The following is a 26,266-nucleotide window of genomic DNA, read 5'->3' on the forward strand; positions in this document are numbered from 1 at the left end:
ACGAGCGGAAACCAGGGACAACGCGGATATGACGCCATTGACGGCGACAAAACGGAAATAAAGAAACGGGACGTGTCTTCGAATTAAATTACAAATTTCTCCTGGTTTGAAATATTCTCTCCTGGTTCTCCTGTTTGGATATTGTGCCTTTAAGTTTGAATCTACATCCAGATTTTTTTCCCTTTCTGTAATAGCAAAGTCTTACTACAACACCTGCTAAGGAGTAATACTAAAATATTCTTCCTCTGTACTTTCAAAGTTGTCCTACTTTCTTACAGGCCTGTTTAATGACACGCTGGATGGAGCATTCAAGATAAAGTCTGACTCATAAATATACACTAAGTGCTGGAACCGTGGTGACAGAATAAAGTGTAGCCTTTGGGTATTCTGATCTTCTGAACATCAAACGCTGGAAATGGTCCTTGTTCTTTCTGACATATTTCCTCTTATCTTGTCTTCCACGCTTAACAATAGAGTCCAAATACAGAGTTTCTCAGATCACAGGAATGAAGATCAAAAAATGACGTTGTATCTTCTCGCCCCCTTTTCTGCAGCAGCATCTCAGTGGGTGGGAGATTTACAATATTGTTTATGCTCTATGCCATTTGCATTGAAATAAATTTCCATTCATTAAAGAATCCTAAATAAAAGGTATCACGATTTCCACAAATATTTTAAGCAGCACAACTGTTTTCAACATTGATTATAATAAGAAATGTTTCTTGAGCACCAAATCAACATATTAGAATGATTTCTGGAGGATCATGTGACACTGAAGACTGGAGTAATGATGCTGGAAATACAGTTTTGCTGTCACAGGAATAAATTACATTTTAATATATTAATATTAATATAATGTATTCAAATAGAAAACTGTTTCAGGGTTTGGCAACACGAGCGACAACAACCATTCTCAACGCCTTTATTCAAATGAACAACGACATGGTGACAATGGCAGTGCAGATAGCCTATAGTTGAATAAAGCGTCAGAACACCTCAGACAACAGCGACACTGGGAAAATTACAAACCTTGACTGTCGTGAAATCTTATTTACCGTATTGTATGTATCCAGAACATATTTTAATACAAGCTTTTACTGCAAAGATTGTGTTGATAAATAAGTTTATAGTGCATTTTACATAATGAGTTCAGAATAGCACAACTTCTCTTAAATAACAAATCAAAAAACTAAAGAACCTTCACAATGTCTGGTGGCCAGTGGTAAATACATTTTGACTTTTTTTCAGTAGGTGAGGGGTCTTCTCTTCTTCACTTATAGGTCAGAGATCTCCCTTATCTTAACTCTGCTCTCTCCCCTCATTGTGAATAAACAGTTGAGTATAAAAGCCTGGTAAAGACCTGGTAATGCTACTGATGTCCAGAGTTCATCACACAACCATGCCCGTGGATTTCACTGGAAAATGGGAGCTGGAGTCGAGCGAAAACCTTGAGAATTACCTTAAAGCACTGGGTAAGCCTGATCAGATGTCTGCTATCAGTTTAAGTCAGCAGAGAAATATATTTGTGCCATTTTCTAACTCTGATTATGCCACTTTATGATATTAGACAAAGCCTAAAGAATAAGAAATGACCATGCCAAGTTGCAAATATTTTGTTATTCTTACATACATAGACATTGACTTTGCCTTTCGGAAGATTGCAGCCCACCTCACTCCAACAAAGATCTTTACCCAGGATGGGGATCGCTTTGTGATTAAGACACAGAGCACCTTCAAAAGCTATGAGCTGATCTTCACTATTGGAGTTGAGAAGGAAGAATTTACTAAGGGATTTGACAACAGGTCGATAAAGGTGAACAATTCCCTTTATAATTGTGATCCTCTTCTAATGTCATAAATGTATAGTTACCCCAGCCTTGGCCTGTTGGCCATGATCTCAGTCAGTTTGTTCAGTGATGAACCTACAGTAAAAAATGGGTTTTTGGGGTGCGGACTGATGGGGCAGTGAACCCGAGGTTACCCCGTGAGTCAGTCCTAGAGCTCCTCCTGTCCGATTTTAGGGGAAAATCGGGTCCATCGGAGACGTCCAATAGATTTCTTAGGTTTTCATTTTCCTTGTTTTTATTTTGTGATTATTTTAATTCCTTTCTGTAAAGCACTTTGAATTGCCATAGTGTATGAAATGTGCTATATAAATAAACTTTCCTTGCCTTAAAACAAATAGAGAACAGGCCTCAACTTTTACCCAAAAGGACAAAATACATTAAAGGTCTTTTTCTCCTCATGTCATCTCAATACATGTTTATTTATACAAACCAGGGGTGTAGAAAGTACAAATCAAGTACTAAGTACAGATACCATATTACTCCAGTAAAAGTTCATTTTCAGATTAAAAGTACAACTTGATTTTCATGTAAGTACTGTTCGATGAGCCATATATTAATTCTAGCCCGAATTACAGGCAAACTAGTCAGTAGTCAGCACTAATAAGAAAGATAGTGCTTTGATATGTATTGTAAATAAGCAATAGCTCTTTTTTATGCACCATGGTCCCAAATTATGATCAATAAAAAAAATATTATTAAAACAAGTGAGCATAATTTGTGTAAAAAAAAAATTGTAAAATGACTTGTTTTCATTAAAATCATGTAAATAAATATAGAAACAGGCCAGGGGGTTTAATATTTATGTTACATTCAGACTCTGGTGACCTGGGAAGGTGACAAATTGGTGGCCACCCAGAAAGGTGAGAAAGCCAACCGGGGATGGAAACACTGGATAGAAGATGACAAACTTTATCTGGTGAGCATCCTCATTCTATGGATAATATTAACCAAAACAATGTTAAAATCAACGTTATTTCACATAAATGTATATATATATATATATATATATATATATATATTTTTTTTTTTTTTTAGTTTTTATGAAATATAATTAAGACATTTAACATGTGTATGGTGTATGGTCCTGCATATTATCCTTTCATAAAAGTCCTGCTCTGCCGTACTCACAAGGGATACGTTTTGACCTCATGATCATTTCACCTGCAGGAGTTGACATGTGAGGATGCTGTGTGCCAACAAGTGTACAAAAGAAAAGACTAAATTTTCATGTGATTTAATGTCACATTCATTTAGTTACTCAACAAGTCTATCAAAATCAAGCTGTGTGTTAACTTGAGGCATTACTGCTTTCTCAGGAGATGAAAATGACTCACAATGTGACTCTGTCAACACTTCAGTGCAGTTTGTTTTCTTCTTTCTAAATAAAGATAATGAGACATTACAGTATGAGTCTCACATTTCTTGTACATGTAACTTAACCCTTTAAAGCCTATTGTATCAAATAAAATATTTCAAGATGAACACTTAAAATGTGAGCATCAAATATGATACACTGGGTTTTTGATCTCTCAATCATTATTGTATTGCATTGCATTATATGTTTTGCCCCCCAACCCCCCAACCCTCCAAAACACACACACACACACACACACACACACACACACACACACACACACACACACACACACACACACACACACACACACACACACACACACAATTAAGAATTAGCTTTGATCATAAGATTAAGCATTTAAATATCACTTTACTAGGACATATTATTGGGATATACTGTATACAATGACAACTGATATTTAGATTCAAGTAGTATGCTAAGATCTCACTGATTAATATTACAAGCAGTCAGAATTTCTTCTTACTTTTTGGCCATATAAATATCAGCAACTGTACCAAATTGCATATTTTTGCTCAGTTTTGGCTCAGTTATTTTCTTCCTCAAGTATTAGAACCATATTGTCATACTATACCAACCATAAAAGCCTGATGTATCTAATATTATACTCAACAACAACAAAAACATAGGCTAATCTAATTTTATTTAGATTTTTTTTTAGATACTGTTTAATAAAAAATAAGATTTTTCAGACTATTATTTCATGTTAGGCTTTACAGGGTAGTACAAAACACATTTGCTTTGGTAACAAACACAATATGCTATGAAAGTAGTTTTTTTATTTTTATTTTTTATAATGAGCTTAAAAAAATCGTTTTACACTGTAGGACTATTAAAGATTGATACTGTAACCATTAAGTAGAGACACTGATGGTGTCTAAGCAGTCAAACAATATTTATTAATTAAAACTTTATTTTTATTATTATTAGGCCTATTATTACTATTACTATTACTATTATAATTATTATTAGATGGTTGAAGATTGTGCTATAGACTAGAGCTTGTGTGGAATACTGTGGACATTTTATAATTAGGCTACTTTTGAGACAATGTTATCACTGCTGAGAGACTATTACATACATTTTAATATTTAAATTATTTATCTATTATATCATATTTAGGAACACGCTTCAATGAGAATTTTCAGTTGACGGAACATTTCAGCACGGTGTTTTAATCATACCTACAAGGTGTAGTCTTTAGAGGAGAGGGTTAAGCTCATACTCATTGCAAGCTAACATCGTCATGCAGTGTCACTCAAATGCCGAGTTTGGCCGAAATTACCCGAAAAACACCGAAGCCGTCCGAGTGTCACGTCAACGCTTCCGACGTCAAGCGCACGGGCTTTGAGGACGTAGAACTTCCTCAAAAGAAAAATCCACCATGCCTGTGGATTTCACTGGAAAATGGGAGCTGGAGTCGAACGAAAACCTTGAGAATTACCTTAGAGCACTGGGTAAGCCTGATCAGATGTCTGCTATCAGATTAAGTCAGCAGAGAAATAAGAGAAAGCTATATTTGTGCCATTTTCTAACTCTGATTATGCCACTTTATGATATTAGACAAAGCCTAAAGAATAAGAAATGACCATGCCAAGTTGCAAATATTTTGTTATTCTTACATACATAGACTTTGCCTTTGCCTTTCGGAAGATTGCAGCCCACCTCACTCCAACAAAGACCATTACCCAGGATGGGGATTGCTTTGTGATTAAGACACAGAGCGCCTTCAAAAGCTTTGAGCTGATCTTCACTACTGGAGTTGAGAAGGAAGAATATACTAAGGGATTTGACAACAGGTCGATAAAGGTGAACAATTCCCTTTATAATTGTGATCCTCTTCTAATGTCATAAATGTATAGTTACCCCAGCCTTGGCCTGTTGGCCATGATCTCAGTCAGTTTGTTCAGTGATGAACCCACAGTAAAAAATGGGTTTTTGGGGTGCGGACTGATGGGGCAGTGAACCCGAGGTTACCCCGTGGGCCGTGAGTCAGTCCTAGAGCTCCTCCTGTCCGATTTTAGGGGAAAATCGGGTCCATCAGAGACGTCCAATAGATTTCTTAGGCGCACCACAGACACAGTGTAATCGCCATGGGAAAATCTCAGAGTACAACTGGGAGTTGTGAAAAATATGATACACCGGTGTTTTGCCAGATGAGAAGTTTATGTATCATCTTTTTACTCTTTTAATTCATTTTATAACTGTATCATATATCTCTTTTAATTTCTTTTAGAACTGTTTTAATTTTCCTTGTTTTTATTTTGTGATTATTTTAATTCCTTTCTGTAAAGCACTTTGAATTGCCATAGTGTATGAAATGTGCTATATAAATAAACTTTCCTTGCCTTAAAACAAATAGAGAACAGGCCTCAACTTTTACCCAAAAGGACAAAATACATTAAATGTCTTTTTCTCCTCATGTCATCTCAATACATGTTTATTTATACAAACCAGGGGTGTAGAAAGTACAAATCAAGTACTAAGTACAGATACCATATTACTCCAGTAAAAGTTCATTTTCAGATTAAAAGTACAACTTGATTTTCATGTAAGTACTGATCGATGAGCCATATATTAATTCTAGCCCGAATTACAGGCAAACTAGTCAGTAGTCAGCACTAATAAGAAAGATAGTGCTTTGATATGTATTGTAAATAAGCAATAGCTCTTTTTTATGCACCATGGTCCCAAATTATGATCAATAAAAAAAATATTATTAAAACAAGTGAGCATAATTTGTGTAAAAAGAAATTGTAAAATGACTTGTTTTCATTAAAATCATGTAAATAAATATAGAAACAGGCCAGGGGGTTTAATATTTATGTTACATTCAGACTCTGGTGACCTGGGAAGGTGACAAATTGGTGGCCACCCAGAAAGGTGAGAAAGCCAACCGGGGATGGAAACACTGGATAGAAGATGACAAACTTTATCTGGTGAGCATCCTCATTCTATGGATAATATGAACCAAAACAATGTTAAAATCAACATTATTTCACATAAATGTATATATATATATATTTATTTTTTTCAGTTTTTATGAAATATAATTAAGACATTTAACGTGTGTATGGTCCTGCATATTATCCTTTCATAAAATTCCTGCTCTGCCGTACTCACAAGGGATACGTTTTGACCTCATGATCATTTCACCTGCAGGAGATGACATGTGAGGATGCTGTGTGCCAACAAGTGTACAAAAGACAAGACTAAATTTTCATGTGATTTAATGTCACATTCATTTAGTTACTCAACAAGTCTATCAAAATCAAGCTGTGCACTGTAAAATCCAACAGTGATTCTAACTAACACTTTTTAGTTAACTTTACTTAATGGCTTAACTTAATTGTGAAAATCTAGTAATCTGCACTATTCACATACTATGTTTTGTTTACTAAGAAAACCCAATTTAGGATTAATTGATAGGTTTGAGTGTGGTTTTTGAGGCGGGGAAAATCTTAATGGACTTTCACTCGTTTCCTCCACTTCTGCAGTTATTTTTCTCTGTTTGCATTCACTCATTTCCCAAAGTCATCTTGAATGTTGAAATTTTAATACAACTGAAAAATTTGAGAGAACATCGCACAAGCTGACTTCATAAATTGATGTTGATTTTCCTAAAATGTTTTTAGTCACCATTATGGCGATTAGTGATCCCTTTGGTTGGGCACTTGGAACTTCATTTATACTATTGTAATTCTCTTCCCATTGATGCAGCGATTGCAACAAGAAATCAGTTATTTGGGTTCAAAGGAAGAGAAGTATATATATATTTTATATAGGGCTGTCAATCGATTAAAAATTTTAATCAATTAATCGCATGATTGTCATGAGTTAACTCGTGATTAATCGCACATTTTTTTATTTGTTCTAAATGTACCTTAAATTAATACTTTTCAAGTTTGTAATACTCTAATCAACGTGGGCATGGATAAATATGGATGCTTTATGCAAATGTATGTTTATTATTGAAACCATAGTCAACATAGAGCATGAAGACGAGACATGTTTCAAAGGTCTTAGATGTTTTTCAAAGAACTTGTTCATGTCTATTAGACACATGTAGAAAGAACAAATAAATACCAGGTTCCCATTACTTCTCTTTCTTTGCACTGAGCAATTAACACAAACATGTTTAGATTTTTGCATGACAGGGCAGCTCTTCTGAAAATGCTAAATTTACATTTATTATTTATTATTAGGCTACATTATAGTTTGTCTCTCTCTGTGCCCATTTTGATGAAGCTAAATTCTCAATAAAACTGTTTTCATTGGTATATTTTACTGTTTCTGTTGTCAAACAACGGAATGAATATGAAATGGTGACTGAAACGCGACCCACTAAGACATAACCAGCTCTCCCTTCCAAGATGTTAATCTGCACAAAAATCCTGATAATCGAGCCGTCGTCTGATTAAATCAAATACACATAAGATAAACACAATATCTGTTTTGCGATTTCGGCTATACTTGCATGTAAAATTAGAGAAGCAACATCATATCTGTGTTTAACTGAATTAAAGCGCTGCTCCTCTCTCCAGCGCGAGACGCAGAGAGAGAGCGAGAGAGAGAGAGGCGCGCGCGCGTGCTGGGAGAGCAGTACCGGCGGTACCGGTAGATTCTCAGAAACTAAATAAGGTTTGGGCGCTTTGTTGAAGGGAAAAATCGCTAAATGGGTCTGCAATGTCGCTAAGTTGGCAACACTGTGTATCTCCATTTCTCCAACTAGGTTTTGGGCCACGGGTCAAACAGAAAATACGCGCTGCGTTAATCAAGCGTTAAAAAAAAATAGTGCCGTTTATATGATTTTGCGTTAACGCGTTATTAACGCGCTAACTTTGACAGCCCTAATTTTATATATGTGTATATATATAATGCATGAATGAATGATGTATAACATAACTACATTTCATGTCAATTAATGATCTTTTATCATTTTGTTGCTAACACTTATGTCCTAAACACCTTGTGAAACTTTTAATTGGGTTTATATAATCACTCTTGTAATTGATCATACTTGAGTCACACAGACTTCAACATTCAGCCTGCAAAACACAACAATGGTAACAATTATATTTTATTTAAAGTAAATTATCAAGTACTCTCTACAGTTCTTTTTTAGTTACTAGAACTCTTGTGTAAGTGAACTATAGCATTTGTCAGTACCACATACTATTCCTATTTCACTTTTTTTTTTTTTAAGGCAATCGGTTTGCATGCTTTTTTTAAGTAAGTCCAACTAATTTGAGTTTACAGTGTTTGTTTTCTTCTGTCTAAATAAAGATAATGACACATTACAGTATGAGTCTCACATTTCTTGTACAGCCTATTGTATCAAATATTTCAAGATGAACACCTAAAATGTGAGTGGTCCCCCCCCCCCCCCCCCACACACACACATTTAAAAATTAGCTTTGATCATAAGACTAAGCATTTAAATATCACTTTAGGACATATTATTGGGATATACTGTATACAATGACAACTGATATTTAGATTCAAGTAAGATCTCACTGATTAATATTACGAGCAATCAGAATTTTTTCTTACTTTTTGGCCATATAAATATCAGCAACTTTACAAATTGCATATTTTTGCTCAGTTTTGGCTGTTATTCTCTTCCTCAAGTATTAGATCCATATTTTCATACTATACCAACCATAAAAGCCTGATGTATCTAATATTATACTCAACAACAACAAAAACATATAGGCTAATCTAATTTTATTTATATTTTCTTTTAGATACTGTTTCATAAAAAATAAGATTTTTCAGACTATTATTTCATGTTAGGCTTTACAGGGTAGTACAAAACACATTTACTTTGGTAACAAACACAATATGCTATGAAAGTAGTTCATGTTTTGTTTTGTTTTTTACCATAATGAGCTAAAAAAAATAGTTTTACATTGTAGGACTAAAGATTGATTCTGTAACCATTAAGAAGAGACACTGATGGTGTCTAAGCAGTCAAACAATATTTATTTATTAAAACTTTATTTTTATTATTATTAGGCCTATTATTATTATTATTATTATTATTAGATGGTTGAAGATTGTGATATAGACTAGAGCTAGTGTGGAATACTGTGGAAATTGTATAATTAGGCTACTTTTGAGACAATGCTATCATTGATGAGAGACTATTACATACATTTTAATATTTAAATTATTTATTTATTATATCATATTTAGGAACACGCTTCAATGAGAATTTTCAGTTGACAGGGCACATTTCAGCACGGTGTTTTAATCATACCTACAATGAAGGTGTAGTCTTTAGAGGAAAGGGTTAAGCTCATACTCATTGCAAGCAAACATCGTCATGCAGTGTCACTCAAATGCCGAGTTTGGCCGAAATTACCCGAAAAACACCGAAGCCGTCCGAGTGTCACGTCAACGCTTCCGACGTCAAGCGCACGGGCTTTGAGGAAGTTCCACGTCACATTTGCCTGCCTTGCACACAACTGAAGCCGATAAAACACATCAGACTCTCGGTGGATGATATAAAATATTGCAACTGAAGGAGATAAAAACCAGCAAACGCAAACATGGTAAGTGTCACATCAATGTTTACGTTGTGGGCAATATTGTAGCTGTTTCGCATGTATTGAGGAAAAATACGCTTTCAATAACGTTAGCTCGAGCTGTTAGCCTCGAAGGCCCTTAGAATGGCCACATAGACAACTCTCATTTAGTCAGTCTGTAGACTATTTATTCATTTTCAATATTTTTCGAGATACCATTTGCATTTAAAACTTAACATTATTATATATTTTATAAATTAATTGTCCACTTAAATGTTTTATGAAGTGATATCTTGTGTTCTGGCTAACAGCTGATGCTATGAATGTGACTATAACATTAACATATGTAACTTACACGTTAATAAATAAGCACTATAGATATGTGATGCTGTATTCTATTAAGTTGCATGGTCACTCCTGACATTATCTTAGTGAGGCATGATTTGTTGTAACGTAATTTTGTTTCTTCTTAACTGTGCTGTAAAGGTTAGTTGCTGTTACTATGTCAGACTTTTAACTGGGTGATAAATGGCAAATGTTTGTGAAGTTGTGGGTAGACAGGTAGAATACAAAAATGTCACTGCTTTCTGTTCTTGACGCAATTAAGTTTTGAGCTTTTTCAATAGACTATTAGTGTGACTACTATATAATTGGGACGGCTGACAAAAGAGATTGGTGCAACTTTAAAGTAATAGTGATTCTGATTCTTCTCCTTTAGCCTCTGAGGCTGGACATCAAGCGCAAACTCACGGCTCGATCTGACCGTGTCAAAAGCGTAGACCTTCATCCATCTGAGCCATGGATGCTGGCCAGTCTGTACAACGGCAGTGTCTGTGTGTGGAACCATGAAACACAAGTAAGTAGGATACGTGTGCAGTTTTTCAGCATTTTTAATATATTACCATCTGATCTTTACAACAAACATTAGGGATACAGTAGAGCACTAAGTGCGTTTAATGTTTGTCTAATAATCTCTTATATTTACCTTTAATAGACTCTGGTTAAGACGTTTGAAGTCTGTGACCTGCCAGTAAGAGCTGCCAAGTTTGTTGCCAGGAAAAATTGGGTCATAACTGGTGCTGTAAGTATATACATGAATAATAATGTGTACACTATTATATATAATATCTATTAATATACTATTCCTTTTATTATAGATTTGGTACTGATATTAAACTATTTAATAAATCCCCCTTTTTTTCTAGGATGACATGCAAATTCGAGTTTTTAACTACAACACATTAGAGCGAGTACACATGTTTGAGGCCCATTCTGATTACATTCGCTGCATCGCTGTGCATCCCACCCAGCCCTACATCCTCACGAGCAGCGGTATGGACAGATTGCATTTGCATATAAGTATTCATAATACATGAATGAAAATACACCATATGTTACATAACATATTACACTACCGTTTAAAAGTTTGGTGTGTCAGTAAGATTTTTAAAAGAAATAAACACTTTTATTCATCAAGATTGCATTAAATTGATCTAAAGTAACAGTGAAGACATTTGTAATGTTATAAATAATTAGTATTTCCAATAAATGCTTTTCTTTTGAACTTTCTATTCATAAAAGAATCCGGAAGAAAATGTACAGTATCACAGTGTCCTCAAAAATATTAAGCTGCAAAACAGATTTCAACATTCATAACAAGAAAATGTTTCTTGAGCACCAAATCTGTTTATTAGAATGATTTCTGAAGGATCATGTGACACTGTAGACTGGAATAATGGCTGCTAGAAATTCAGCTTTGCCATCAGTTACATTTTTAAATATATTAAATAGAAAACAGTTATTTTAAATTGTCATAATCTTTCACAATATTTCTATTTTTGATCAAATAAATGCATACTTGGTGAGCATAAGAAATTTCTTTAAAAAAAACAAAACTTTAAACTGTGGTGTATGTATAAAACTCTTTGTTTAACATTCATTTGGTGTGTGTGTGCATTTAGACGACATGTTGATAAAGCTGTGGGACTGGGAGAAGAAATGGTCCTGCAGTCAGGTATTTGAGGGCCACACACACTACGTCATGCAGATTGTCATCAACCCCAAGGACAACAACCAGTTTGCGAGTGCATCGTTGGACAGAACCATCAAGGTAAGATAGTATACTTATGCGGATAGAGCCAGTTTGAATCTAATTTGTGACATTTCCCCCATCATTTCTTCTTTGTTGTGTTTCAGGTTTGGCAGCTGGGCTCTTCCTCTCCTAACTTCACTCTGGAGGGTCATGATAAGGGGGTGAACTGCATTGATTATTACAGTGGAGGAGATAAACCCTACCTCATATCTGGAGCTGATGACAGACTGGTTAAGATTTGGGACTATCAGGTACTATAATGATATTGATGATAATCAATGGAGCAAGTCATTCCTGGCTATTTATTTACTTATGTTCTGTGTGCCTCTCTCTCTTTAGAATAAGACATGTGTCCAGACTCTCGAGGGTCACGCTCAGAATGTGTCCTGTGTAAACTTCCACCCAGAGCTGCCAATCATCATCACTGGATCAGAGGATGGTGAGTCATCTTAAGGATAATGTTATAGATATCACTTTTATAAATCTGCACTGCCTCATTCCTTATGCAAATATTTGTTTAAATAATTTTTTTTTATAAGATTATAATATTTTAAAAGCTAAAAGCTTTCAGTGGTCCCTGCACATTAAACTGGCACTGTATAAAGTGATGGGCACTTTTGAAACATGCTTTGTGATGCTTTGAAACCTTTGCAAATTATTAGTTTTGATCCAGTGATTCGGAGCTCGTATCAAACAGCCGAAGTCACGTGATTTCAGTAAAAGACACTTTATATTTAATGGTATTAGATGATTTGTTAATTTCATATTATAGATTACACCTTCAATAAAACATTTGCAATTGGTTTGTAAAAGGTGTTGGGCTGAGTTTTCACTGCATTTACACTGTTCTGACTAGCAATGGTCACTAGCGTGTGGTGTTTTAAGTGAATCATTTTGCGAAGCAATTGGTCCAGTTGATTCAAAATTTGAAAAGCTTTGTTTCTCCCATCACTAGTATAAAATATTTTCAAATTAAAAACGAACACTTCACCTTTAAAGCTTCTTGTAACTGTCTTTTGTTAAGGCACGGTTCGTATCTGGCACTCCAGCACTTACCGTCTAGAGAGCACCCTGAACTATGGTATGGAGCGGGTGTGGTGTGTGTCTGGCTTGCGCGGCTCCAACAATGTGGCATTGGGATATGACGAAGGCAGCATCATTATCAAGGTACAAAAAATAATTCAAAAGTAACACCACGATGTTGCCTGTCAGTGGTGTGAAATACTGGCTAAAGCTCAGGCTGATAATTGGAAAGTTCACTCCTGGCAACAAGAGAGCTGTCAGCAGGGGATGGCAGAGATAGATAATGTTACAAAAGATTTCTATTTCAAATAAATGCTATTCTTTCAATTCATCAAAGAATCCCAGAAAAACTTGAACATTTTAAACAATTACTTAAACAATCCAAATTTGAACAATGCACATGTTTTCAATGAGCCTTTTATGTTATTTTACATTGTTTTATATGTACTGTAGATCAGTTTTTTTTTTTTTTTTTTTTGTCTGTTTTGTGATTCTGTGTAACCTGTGTAATTGTTGCCCCAGGGCTCCCTTGTAAAAGAGATTTGACTATCTCAATGGGACATCACCTGGTAAAATAAAGGATAAAAAAAAAAAAAATTTAAATGGTTATTTTAGATTGTAATAATGTTTCACAATATTACTGTTTTTACTGTATTTTCTCAAATAAATGCAGCCTTTGTGAGCATATGAGACTTTTTTTCTAACTTTGAAATGGTAGTGTCTATAGATATAGCTATATAAATTGACATGACATTCCTATCTACTTCAGTGAACATTAACTAATAATCTGATTAGCTTTGTATAATGTAATATCTTATGTGGCCAATTCACTGTAATTTATCCGGTTTATATTTGTGTTTTAGCTTGGTCGTGAGGAGCCAGCCATGTCAATGGATGCCAATGGAAAGATTATTTGGGCCAAGCACTCTGAGATTCAGCAGGCTAACCTCAAAGCCATGGGAGATGCTGAGATCAAGGATGGCGAGAGGCTGCCACTGGCGGTGAAGGACATGGGCAGCTGTGAGATCTACCCTCAAACTCTCCAGCACAATCCCAACGGCAGGTAAGTCTATCACATCTTTCCTCTAACGTCGCTACTGTACTATGCAGCCTGATCCTTACTGCAATTTATTAATGTAAATATCATTTTACAAATGACACATTTCTCAACATCCAAAGATTCAGCACCTTTAATCTTGTTGTTTAGGTTTGTGGTGGTGTGCGGAGATGGAGAGTACATCATCTACACTGCTGTGGCTCTGAGAAACAAGAGCTTTGGATCTGCACAGGAGTTTGTCTGGGCCCATGATTCATCAGAGTAAGTGCTCTACAAGCATATAGAAGACAGATGTTCAGAGCAGCTGCCTACCTAATATACTCATCTACTGTGAGAAACGTAAATACTGACATGACTTTGTTTTAATTCAAGGTACGCGATTCGGGAAAGCAGCAGTCTGGTGAAAATCTTCAAAAATTTTAAGGAGAAAAAATCTTTTAAGCCCGACTTTGGAGCAGAAGGTAAACTGTTTTGCATTGCATCATAGGCAAGTAGTTCAACTAGCTCTGTATTCACTATTTTGTATGCAAATATATAGTAGTAGATACAGAAAATGCACAGTATACAGCACACTCAAATCCTTCATTACATTTTGTACAAGCAAGGGAATCTTTTATGGTTTTATGTAAATGAATGGTTGTGTGCTTGCAGGCATCTATGGTGGTTTCTTGCTGGGCGTCAGATCAGTGAATGGCTTGGCTTTCTATGACTGGGATAACACAGAGCTGATTCGTCGCATTGAGATCCAGCCCAAACACGTGAGTCAACTGCTACAGTCCTCCTGTCTTTTGTTCTGTATGGTTTGGCAATTTCTTAGTGTGCTTGGACCAATTGCATCTGTACTTACAGATTTTCTGGTCAGACTCTGGTGAGCTGGTTTGCATTGCCACAGAGGAGTCTTTCTTCATCCTGCGTTATCTGTCAGAGAAGGTGGCCGCATCACAAGAGTCAAATGAGGGGGTTACTGAAGATGGAATCGAAGATGCTTTTGAGGTCAATGTACATCAGTGTTAAAAACACAGTCATGTTTAATTGCCTGAAAAGGGTTGTTTCAAAGGAAATGCATTTTAATTAAATCTGTAATTAAAAAGAATTGGAATAAAATGCTCTAATGAATCATTAACAATGCAACCAGTTTTGATGTTGACTTTAAAGAATTGAAACGAAAGGTCTGATCTCCTCTGTTTGTGTTTGCAGGTCCTGGGAGAGATTCAGGAAGTGGTAAAGACAGGTCTGTGGGTGGGAGACTGTTTCATTTACACCAGCTCAGTCAACAGACTCAACTACTTTGTTGGAGGAGAGATTGTCACCATTGCTCACCTGGACAGGTACCGTCAAATTCCCCAATATCTGAAATCAGTTTCAAACATTTTCACACAAAAAAATGATGGATTAATTACATATTCACACTCGTTCCACTCGTTTGTGGTTGGTACGATTTAAAAATGTTTTTGAAAGAAGTCTCTTTCTATTTAACACATTTTAAAATGTAATTTGTTCCTGTGATGGCAAAGCTGAATTTTCAGCATCATTACTCCAGTCTTCAGTGGATAATTGATCCTTCAGAAATTATTGTAATATGCTAATTTTTGGCTCAAGAAAAATGTTCTTATCAATGTTGAAAACAGTTGTGCTGCTTAGTATTTTTGTGCAAATTGTGATACATATTTTCAAGATTCTTTTGTGTAGAAATTTTAAGACAACAGTATTAGAAAGAACAGAAATAGGGAGTCTTTTGTAATGTTGTAAATGTCTTTGCTCCATCTTTTTATCAATTTAATGATCAAATTTAATTTGCTAAATAGAAATATATAATTTCTTGAAAAAAAAGAAAAATACTGACCCCAAACTTAGTAAAACAGTATACGTATAGAAGGAAGGCCTTATATAATTCATTCATTCAGTCAGTCTAACAGTGTCTTACTTATCGTAGAACCATGTACCTTCTGGGATACATTCCTAAAGACGACCGTCTTTACCTGGGTGATAAGGAGCTGAACATTGTTAGTTACTCTCTTCTGGTGTCTGTCCTGGAGTACCAGACTGCTGTCATGCGCAGAGACTTTGGCATGGCAGACAAAGTGCTGCCCACCATCCCTAAAGAACAGAGAACCAGGGTTGCCCACTTCCTGGAAAAACAGGTAAGACTTCAAAATGTTTGCCTTGTTAAGTGACTCGTAAGTCGTAAGTAATAAAAGTAAGCATGAAGTACAAGTTATGTCACACTTTCAAGTACTTGTGAAGATCAATGTAAACAAATGTGGGTCAAGAAAGCCTTAAACTGCATCTGAAATCGAAACGTCCCTACTATATATTGTGCAAAAACAAGTACGCCAACAGAGCATGTCAGAATGCATAGTATTCAAAAAACAGTAGGCGAAAAGTCCCCGGATGAGTTACTACATCCGCCGAGATAATGAAGTGTGCATTCGATGGACAATACTATCCCATGAGGCCACAGGAGGATTTGTGAATGGCAGTGAAGCGACGCAACTGACGCTGATAGGTCACGTGACAGCAACAAAATGGCGGATGTAGTACATCCGAATTTCATTTATACAACCCACATTCATACTATATAGAACATTTTTCTATGCATAAAAACACTTTTTAATGCTCGTGAAGTAAATTTAAATGTAGTACATACTCAGACAGTAAGTGATTTCAGATGCAGCGTTATAGATTAATTGGCTACCAAAAGTTTAGCAAATCAAAATGATAATCTTTTTATGGTTCTGTGATATCTAAAGTATCTTTGTCCGTGTGCCTTCAGGGTTTCAAGCAGCAGGCTCTGGCCGTGTCCACTGATCCAGAGCACCGGTTTGAGTTGGCGCTGCAGTTAGGAGAGCTGAAAATCGCCTACCAGCTAGCAGTAGAAGCTGAGGTTTGTTGTTTTAAACCAGTGATACAGCTCCCCTAGTGGTGGCCAAGCTCAATTGCTTACTAATTTTATTGCATTTATTGCAGTGGAAAAAAGTTTTTCTGTAAAAGTAATGTTCAAGATTCTGCATGTAAGCTAATATAATTAAGATTTCTAATGATAATGCTTTTCTTCTGTAGTCTGAGCAGAAGTGGAAGCAGTTGGCAGAGCTGGCCATCAGTAAGTGCCAGTTTGGTTTGGCACAGGAGTGCCTCCATCATGCCCAGGACTATGGAGGTCTCCTGCTGCTGGCCACTGCATCTGGCAATGCCGCTATGGTTGCCAAGCTTGCAGAGGGGGCAGAGCGTGATGGAAAAAATAATGTTGCCTTCATGACCTACTTCCTGCAGGGAAAGTAAGTATAAGTGAACAGACTTTTGTCAGCTGAAATACAAATCGAAATATGTTGACTAAAGATGTTTTACTTTTGGGGATTATCTTTTCATAGTCTACTATGCATTCCTATACAGTTGGAGGAAGTGATGTTTCAGTCACTGATTGTTATTTTGAATATAGTTTAGTTGCTTTAATTGATTTTTATTGTTTGTTTGTCTTGCCAGACTGGACAACTGTTTGGAGCTCCTGATCAAAACCAATCGTCTACCAGAAGCAGCCTTTCTTGCCCGCACATATCTGCCTAGCCAAGTATCCAGGTCTGTATTCACATTCACTTTGTCACAGCATTAAAGTATTTTTTAATAAAGTGAAGTGATATTTTGGAAGGACATACAACATATTACCTTTTTTTTTAAATAATATGCACAATATGCTAATTTTATGTCCAGTTTCCAGTGAGAGCACACTGTTTGAGATGCTGTATCCCACAATTGAATGCACTTGACCTGACCTTCAAAATTAGTCCTCTTTTTGACTCGTATGTTCTCACTGTGAAAAGACAATTTTACACATATTGGTATAAAGTAAATTAAGTCATTGAATTTTATTTTAATTTTTTTCAGAGAGTAAAATGCATTCTTTACAATCCTGTAACTGTGTATTTGAAAACAGGGTGGTGAAACTTTGGAGAGAGAGCTTATCTAAAGTGAATCAGAAAGCTGCAGAGTCTCTGGCAGACCCTACAGAGTATGAGAACTTGTTCCCAGGCCTGAAAGAGGCCTTTGTGGCAGAGCAGTACCTGAGAGAGTCCTGCCTCGGCAAAACCAGACCTGCCTCCGACTACCCACTGATCACGGTAAGAGAGCAAGTTATTATTATTTTTTTATTATTATTATTTTTTTTTTTTTTTTTAGTAGATTTAGATTGTATGTACTATTGTCTTTTTTTATTATATTTCAATTTAGCATTTATTTTTCTTTTAGTAATTTTTTTCCGTTATTTGACATGGCAACATTTTGGTGAAGGTTTTTAAGTTTAAGTTGTTCATCTAGTGCTTATATTTTCAGCTTAATTTCAATTACCAAAAACAATTTTTAATAGTTTTAATTTTAATTACCAAATATCAACACTGCCTTTTATTCCAAGACAATCTTTCACTGTTTACTTATACAGGATCCAAGCAGTTCTTTAGAAGATACAAGCTGATAAGCCGATCTTCTGAAATCAAACTTGTTTAAACTTGTAAATATAGTCAGATTTACACCCATAGGGGATGCTATAATATAAAATCATCATTACTCCAACATGCTTGATCAAGAAGTTTTTTTTATCAGGGAATAACTGTATCTTGTCATTGCAGTCTGTTTGGACCCTGATGATCACTGCTTACTGCTGTTTTAATTGTTTGCATACTTTTTGCTGTGTTGTAATTGAATTATTATTATTATTTTTTGTCTTTTTTTTTTTAATCCATTTTATTTGAATAATAGGCTGCCTTTATCATTTTTTCCCTCTCTCTTTTCTCTGTCTTTAGCCCAATGAAGAAAGGAATGTGCTGGAGGAAGCCAGTGGTTATGAACCAAAAGGAATTATCCCCACTCCTACACAGGTGTGTGTGTGTGTGTGTGTGTGTGTGTGTGTGTCAAACACTCATTTTGTTGATTGCAACTAGTGGTGCAATCAGGGCCTAAAACTAACTTTTTGCTACACCTGCCAGTGGCCAATGACATAAGATAATTAATAGCTATAAATATTTTTTTACCGGCCATGAAATGTTTTTGCAAAAACAGGCAGTAATGACACCAATATTTTTTAGATACAACTGAAAATTCACAATTCTCTATTCCAATTTCAATACCACAGTTAAAACTACTAGCCTACCTACTAATATACATTTAAATTATTATTAATGACAAGTAAACAGCGGGTAATACAATAAGAACAGATAATCAAATTACAAGCAATAGCACAAATAGATACACTAGAACATAGATACTAATGAAATTGTGTTTTTTAAGGTAGGTCTAGTAATAGTTTTAAGGTACAGAAATTTAATAAAGCAATCAAATGTAAAAGCACTGCATAGTTTTCACTGTAACATTGATTAATCCTTATTAAAGTTACAAAAGTTATTTAGTCAAGAACAGTGGGTGATTTTTCTTTTTGTCTTTGTTGTTTGATTAACATTAATGACACAGACGGCAGCAGTTATATTGGGCTGCTGTCACTTTAAGAGCTGCACGGATCCAATATACTGCTACACAATTCTCAACTCTTTACGTTCACTTAAGATATAGCTGATTATGTTTACTATGATACTCACAGAGATGGGCATTTTTTGACATAATTCTCTGTGAATTTGTCCATTCAAGCGCCAGAAGACGTGAAAGAGCTCAATTCTGTATTCACGCTCTGTCTGAGACTTGCTTTCTGGGCGCGCGCTTTGTATATTTGCGCACAGAAAAATTCCCACACAGCACGCGAGTACCAAATTGAATTCCCTTTCATGTCGTCTTGTGTTTGAATATTTAAATCGGCAAGGCTTAGACTTTCGTGACGATGCAGCACTGGCCCATCAACTGTCCCGAGCGTCGTTCATGTTCTCAAAACATTGCATTCATAAAAATGTTACCGGCTTATTGACATTGTTTCATATACTCGTCAACGCAGATTAATACTCTCATTAGGCGCTTGGAAAGAGGAATCAATTCGGTGTTTGTGCATCTGAAACGCGGCTCTCTGTGTGTGCATAAATAACAGCGTCCGAGTACTGAATTGAGTTGCCTCTTCTTGAACTGGAATGGTTTAAAATCGCTTCAATGTGTAAATTTACAAGACAAAAGATCAGAGAATCACATGCTTGCCGAGCCGTGGGGCCTGGTCTGTACAGATCACGGATCAACTATGATCTGTTCAACCCCTAATGGCAACACACTACAGCCTACCACAATACCTGAGCAAAAGAGAAATCTAAAGAGTTCACATATATCTTCTTTGTGCATAAACTAATCAAATTGCCTGTGTATGTTCAGGAGGTGAAAGACACAGAGGAGGCCCCAGAGGATGTGGGTGTTTTGGCCTCAGTGATAGCAGCCGTCTCGGCTCCAGTAGTTGCTGCCATGAGTCATGCAGAATCCCAGCCTCCTCAGAAGGTTGAGGAGGAGACTGAGGAAGAGCCTCCAAAAATGACAGAAGCAGAACAGAAGGTATTTGGTAAAAGATTACATGGTTAATAAAGCCATATGAACATCAGACTTGATGTAACCTAATTTTGTGATTTTTATTTTAAGGTTATTGATGAACTGGAGGATGATTTGGATAACATGGAGCTCGATGACATTGACACCACAGACGTCAATCTGGATGACGACTTCTTGGATGACTAAACCCGCAGCACTAAAGCATTGAGTTTATTTAAGCGACCAAACCTTTTTTATTTGTTCCTGTTAGACCTCCAGAGCTGAAGTCTGGGATAGACTGAGCTGAATCTAAATTTCTTTTAGGGCGTACCACCTATGGAAAGAGGGGGGGGAATGTGCATTATTGATGGTGAATTTTTTTGTACTTTGGACTCTGGACCTTCAATTTACATTTTACCTGTACATCAAGGTTGATTCTTGTGTGTTTGACCATGATTAATTGTGGTCACATTATTCATAATAAAGATATCTACTATACTTACAATGATTTGTCCTGTCATTGTTTCTGTTTTATATCCAGTTCAATATAGAATCTTTTAAAATCCTAGTAACCAGCTTCTTTAAAAAAACAAAGCTGCCTGGAAGTTTCTAATATGCCTAGAAAGATCTTGATTAGCTGGTTCAGGTGTGTTTAATTGGGGTTGGAGCTAAACTGGACATCCTGACCTATATACACTTACCTATGTAAACTGACAAAATACAGTTAAATTAATAATAGGAAAAACAGACTGGCATGAAACAAGGTATGGATTTTGCTTTTTCATTGAATAATGACTTAAATTGCAATGAATGATTATCTCAAAGTGGGTTCTCCCTTAAAAGAAAAGCCCTGTTAATGCTATCCTATTAAATGATTATATGTGTCAACTCGTCATTTTGCATGTCAAATTAAGTTGAAATTAAATCTCAGTGTGTAATAAGTAACCTTTATCTTTAATCTGGAACAATGGCATTTTTCGCTTCAATTAACATGACTTTTAGGAATACTGTGTGAACTTACTTGTGCCATCAAATGTTTGAAAAATGTACTGCAACATGCATTACAAAAGATTGTCCATACAGAAACAATTTCCCTGTTTTACCTTTGAAGTTAGATTAAAAAAAAAAAACATCAATGGTTTCCCTCATTTCTAATCTACATTAATAAAATATGTGCATGCTGCTGCTGCTATTCTGGCACAATATAATGGAGTTTCAAAGCATTTCAAGCTTGATTGCAGATGAAAGAAACTGCAAGCATCATTATGATCTGTAGTAATGTTCTCACTGCAGTAAAGGAAACATTTATGTCAGCCAGTGCCCCCCCCCCCCCAAAAAAGGGTCATAATTGACTTCCACCTGTCTTTCTCTGAGATATTTCATTAAATGGCATCCTGTCCATTAGATGGAGCCTGTGCTCCTGATTGATTACTATTTAACAGTTTAACTCACTGAGTAGGAAAAAGAGGAACAGCTGTGAGTTCCTGTGAGATCAGAAAAGTTTGCTGTCGTTTGTGTCACATTTTACACCAAACAACTAGTTTCTAAAATATATGATTGGCCATCTGTTACCATCACTGAATTGTTCATCTTGATTGAACTGTGACAATATGGCTGCCACCTCGCCCATTCCTGTGACAGATTCTGTCTGCTATCTTTGCACTTCTTTAAAAGACTCTGTTGTTCTTAGATGTTGCCACAGTTTGTGCAAAAACTGTCTACAAAGCTACTGGGAGCTCAACAAGTCCCTGGAGTGTCCTGTTTGTTTGAGGGAAACACACTGTTCTGTTCTTCTACATCATTTAAGTATTTCTCACTTTTCCTCAGAGGATGAATCCTCTCAAGACAGCGACTTCAAACCACTCCATGTGGGGAATATTGAAAGTGAAATGGTAAGTGAGCTGCACTTTCACTAAAAAGAAACTGCATTTTTAACTTTGATCTTGAAATATAACTTCGGCTAAAGGATCTGCTCTAATCCAGAAATAGATTTTAGGGACTGTCATATGAAAACAGCTTAGTAGGAGAACAAAACTAAACTAATTCATCTGGTTTAATTAAAGATTGTATCAGTCTGTTTGCATTTTATGGAATGAATAGTTGTAGTAGAAGAGTATTTTCTACCTAGTAGATTGTTACCGTTAATTAAAGTCAGTCAGTTAAAGCTCTTTCCAGACTAAGTCAGAGATGGGAATAAAATGTTCCACTTCCAACCTCAAAGCCTTCCAGTCATTCTGCAATACAGACAACTCATAGTTTCCCTGCCTCCCCTTGAAAATGACCTGTGGAATTGGTAATTGGCAATTGATTTAGTTGCTGCCATATTATAAATTAAGTCAAATTATGCTTTTCCTTGAAGTTGGGGCTGATCAATCTGTCGGATGTCTGTTCCAGTAGTTATTTTCAAGTAGGAGATGTCTGTTTTGCATATTTAGTACTGTATGAGTCACCTCTGACACTGATCTGATTGACCTGAATGCATACTTTGAATACAGTGTAAGTTGCTTTGGATAAAAGAGTTTGCCAAATGCAGAAATGTAAATGTCTATGCTAACACTGATAGCAGTCAGCGAAGAAGGAGCTATCAGAGATAATGAGCACAATGGCCAGCATCAAGACAGAAGAAGACATTAGTACCATGGTCCAGATGTTGATGGAGGTCAAACATGAACCGACTGAAAAAGACATATCAGCAAACATAGAAGAAAGCCTTATGCATGGACATACAACTGAGGAAATTGCCTCGGTGAAGGTAAGGTGTCAAATGTATCAGCATATGTCTTCCTAGCTAAGAACAACTTTTCTAAACATGTTCTTGTTTTGTTTTTGTTTGTTTTTTAAAGAAGGAGCAGTCCAATAAAACCAGGTGAGTGTCCCATCTTCTCATGGAATTGCAAAGATCTCTTGTTAGTACATGTTTTGAAATGAGCATTAATATATTGCATGGTCAACTTCCTTTGCTTCCCCTAAAAGCCTTTGATTTATACATAATTTACTTCTAGTGATGAGGAAATGCATACAGACATGATACTACATAACACAGCTCCTGCACCCAGTTCCGTCTTAATGGAGGCCAATGACTCTAGAGAGAATCCTAACCCACCACCCACAATTACTTGTGGATCATTAAGGTCCAACCTTTGTCGAAAATGCGGCAAGAGCTTCAAAAGCAAATCAGACCTCAAAGCCCATGGCAAGGTGCACTCCTTGAAGAAGTCACACCAGTGCTCCACTTGTGGAAAGAGTTATGTCGATAAACATGAGCTTTCCTTGCACATGCGGCTACACACTGGCGAGAAGGTGTTGGACTGCCCTTATTGCAAGAAAAAGTTTGTCAGGGAGAGTGGCTTGAAGTCCCACTTGAGGAGCCACACTGGGGAGAAGCCATTCTCTTGTTCACAATGTGGGAAAAGCTTTTCTCGAAGAAGTACCCTAAATACTCACCTGCGTTTGCACCTAGGCACCCTGCCCCACCAGTGCGATCATTGTGGGAAGCTTTTCAACACTGCGGCAGCTATGAGAGTCCACAGGTCAACCCATACTGGAGAGAGGCCCTTTCCATGCCCGCAATGTGACAAGAAGTTCATCAATAAAGTTGAACTGGATGTACACCTAAATATCCATGCAGGGAACAGGCCGTTCAGCTGTTCAGTATGTGGGAAGAGTTTCTTGAGGAAGCAAGAACTCAACACTCATCAGACCATTCACCAAGACAACCGTCCCTTTCATTGCATACACTGCGAGAGCAGCTTCAAAAGGATGAGCCACCTCACATCGCACATGAAGATCCATTTCTCCGACACCCCTTACAAATGCAAACACTGCGACAAGCCCTTCAAACATCCCAACAGCCTCAAACTGCATGAGCGTCTTCACACCGGAGAAAAACCCTACAGTTGTGAACGCTGCGGGAAAAAGTTCCCTTCTTCAGGAGAGTGCTCTAGACACATGGCCATACATTCTGAGGAGAAATCGTTCAAGTGCCCGAAGTGTGACAAGAGCTTTCGCTTCAGGAGCAGTATGAGGTCCCACCAGGTCACACACACTGGAGAAAGACCTTTCCACTGCAAGAAGTGCGGTCAGAGCTTCGCTAGGCGTGCAAATCTCAAAAGCCATAAGGTGGTGCACACCGACGAAAGACGTTACAGCTGTTCTCAGTGCGGTCTGGCCTTCAAGTCCACCTCTACTCTCAGGAGCCACCTGATAATCCATTCCAGCAAGTCCCTGTTAAACTGCACCACTTGTGGCAAAACCTTCACTCGCCAAGACACCTTCAAAAGGCATCAAGACATTCATGCGGGGATCAAAGTCCACAAGTGCTCAGAGTGTGGAAAATGCCTGAGCTCAGCAAGTTGCCTGAAGCTGCACATGCAGGGTCACTCGGGGAACAAGAAAATGTACAACTGCGACGAATGCGAGAAGAGCTTCAGTTCCACGTCCTATCTGCAAAAGCACCGGCAGATCGCACACACCGACGAGAAGCCGTATGTTTGCTTTGAGTGCGGGGAGAGCTTTAACACAGACGGGAAGCTAATCACTCACCAACTACAGCATTCAGGACAAATGGAGCATGTTTGCTCCCGTTGTGGAAAGAAGTTTGCACGGAAAGAGACTCTAAGACGACATGAGAAGATGCACTCTGAAGTGAGGCCTTACCAGTGCTCGGAGTGTGGGAAAGGATTTACAAGGAGCGATCAACTAAAACAGCATCGGAGAACACATTCAGAGACAAATTAGATTGGTGTAATATTTTCATTTCGAGTTCTACTAAATTTCATTAAAAGTTATTGCTACTAAATTGATGTAGCCTGGTAATATGCACAAGACTGATTTGATTAACATGTATTTATGTTTTGCTATTGAATCATATTTTGTCCATGCATTTTTGGACCCTACTTGAGTTTATTTGAATGGCACTTTGTACTAGTGGCACTAGATGGCAGTCTGTGCTTTGAGACAGAATTGAGGTACTAAAAAGGTGCATGAAAACCCAAAGTTGCAAAACCTTCTAAAAATCATTGAAAATAGAGGCACTTCAATGTTAAAGTAAAAGAGTGGAGGAAAAATGTTATTTTGTGCTTTTGTTTTGTTTGTGTTTTGTCATTAAATAAAATTATGTACTGATGTGATGGGATTTTACAGTTCACTTTTAAAACAGCACCTCATGTGTTTGGTTTGCCACGTTCCCTTTCCATATAAGTAATGGCAGTTAAAAATGTAACAACAGTCCATGAGTCTGAAAATTAAATTGGATTTTGATGCAAATGGCAGTTTCAGCAATATCAGCTAGAGGCTAGGACTAGCTCTTTGATTTAAACATATTAACACTTTATCTGAAGCTGCTGTCTTTGCATTAACCTGCTCTTGTACCCAAAGGGTACAACAATGCCATGCACCGTGAAGAGGAATCATATAGACATTACACTGTGGGTCAGTTTACCAAATTAGATATTTGATTTATATATTTATTTGTATCTGGCTAAAAAAAAGAGTTTAGCCTTTTTCCTTAATGCATAGTTTCTATAAAGCACAGTGCTGCATAATACCAGCTCTTGATTGTACATTTTTATGCTTTTAAAGAGGTCACTTGATATAAAATCCAAAGCAGCACAGCTGAATATAGTCTAAAATGAATGGTACATATCCATGATAATGATAGTGTTCACGCTTTCAGAAAAGCCACTCTTGTGAGTTCATCACCCAGGCTCAACTAGATCTTTTCATCTTTCATTGATTTTTTTTTTAACCAATCAAGTGTTTGTATGTGTATTCCCATTTGTTCATGTGGATGTTTGCAGACTCAGATTCCACTCCAGCAATTTAATTCCCAGTCGAACAAATAAACATAGTAAGAAATTCTTAGTCTGGTCAGGGGAGAGTCACACTCTGTCTCCCTGACAACAGTCG

The 26,266-nt window shown here is 36.7% G+C and overlaps 4 protein-coding genes across 4 annotated transcripts; all 4 read left to right on the top strand.

Moving 5' to 3' along the window:
• The first annotated feature begins 1,327 nt into the window (after positions 1–1,327).
• LOC311291312 (retinol-binding protein 2-like) lies at positions 1,328–3,251 on the top strand. Its single transcript, XM_084410255.1, has 4 exons — positions 1,328–1,472; positions 1,635–1,813; positions 2,662–2,763; positions 3,015–3,251. Exons 1-4 carry the CDS (start codon positions 1,367–1,369, stop codon positions 3,066–3,068), a joined length of 441 nt encoding a protein of 146 aa, XP_084266381.1. The 5' UTR covers positions 1,328–1,366; the 3' UTR covers positions 3,069–3,251.
• A 1,259-nt stretch (positions 3,252–4,510) lies between these two features.
• LOC311291313 (retinol-binding protein 2-like) lies at positions 4,511–7,501 on the top strand. Its single transcript, XM_084410256.1, has 4 exons — positions 4,511–4,679; positions 4,853–5,031; positions 6,060–6,161; positions 6,385–7,501. Exons 1-4 carry the CDS (start codon positions 4,607–4,609, stop codon positions 6,436–6,438), a joined length of 408 nt encoding a protein of 135 aa, XP_084266382.1. The 5' UTR covers positions 4,511–4,606; the 3' UTR covers positions 6,439–7,501.
• Positions 7,502–9,640: 2,139 nt separating this feature from the next.
• On the top strand, positions 9,641–20,864 carry copb2 (COPI coat complex subunit beta 2). The gene is made up of 22 exons (XM_084410376.1): positions 9,641–9,779; positions 10,471–10,608; positions 10,747–10,833; positions 10,958–11,084; positions 11,714–11,862; positions 11,949–12,095; positions 12,184–12,283; positions 12,869–13,011; positions 13,731–13,930; positions 14,075–14,185; positions 14,297–14,385; positions 14,576–14,682; positions 14,774–14,917; positions 15,122–15,252; positions 15,858–16,065; positions 16,698–16,808; positions 16,985–17,199; positions 17,405–17,497; positions 17,853–18,036; positions 18,715–18,789; positions 20,213–20,386; positions 20,471–20,864. Exons 1-22 carry the CDS (start codon positions 9,777–9,779, stop codon positions 20,564–20,566), a joined length of 2,832 nt encoding a protein of 943 aa, XP_084266502.1. The 5' UTR covers positions 9,641–9,776; the 3' UTR covers positions 20,567–20,864.
• A 960-nt stretch (positions 20,865–21,824) lies between these two features.
• Positions 21,825–25,510, top strand: LOC311292697 (uncharacterized protein). Its single transcript, XM_084412478.1, has 4 exons — positions 21,825–22,251; positions 22,923–23,111; positions 23,203–23,225; positions 23,362–25,510. The coding sequence occupies exons 1-4, from the start codon at positions 21,970–21,972 to the stop codon at positions 25,094–25,096; spliced, it is 2,229 nt and encodes a 742-aa protein (XP_084268604.1). The 5' UTR covers positions 21,825–21,969; the 3' UTR covers positions 25,097–25,510.
• Positions 25,511–26,266: the final 756 nt, after the last annotated feature.

This window comes from Rutilus rutilus, assembly GCF_951802725.1.
Source record: "Rutilus rutilus genome assembly, chromosome: 6".
NCBI classification, from domain to species: Eukaryota; Metazoa; Chordata; class Actinopteri; order Cypriniformes; family Leuciscidae; genus Rutilus; species Rutilus rutilus.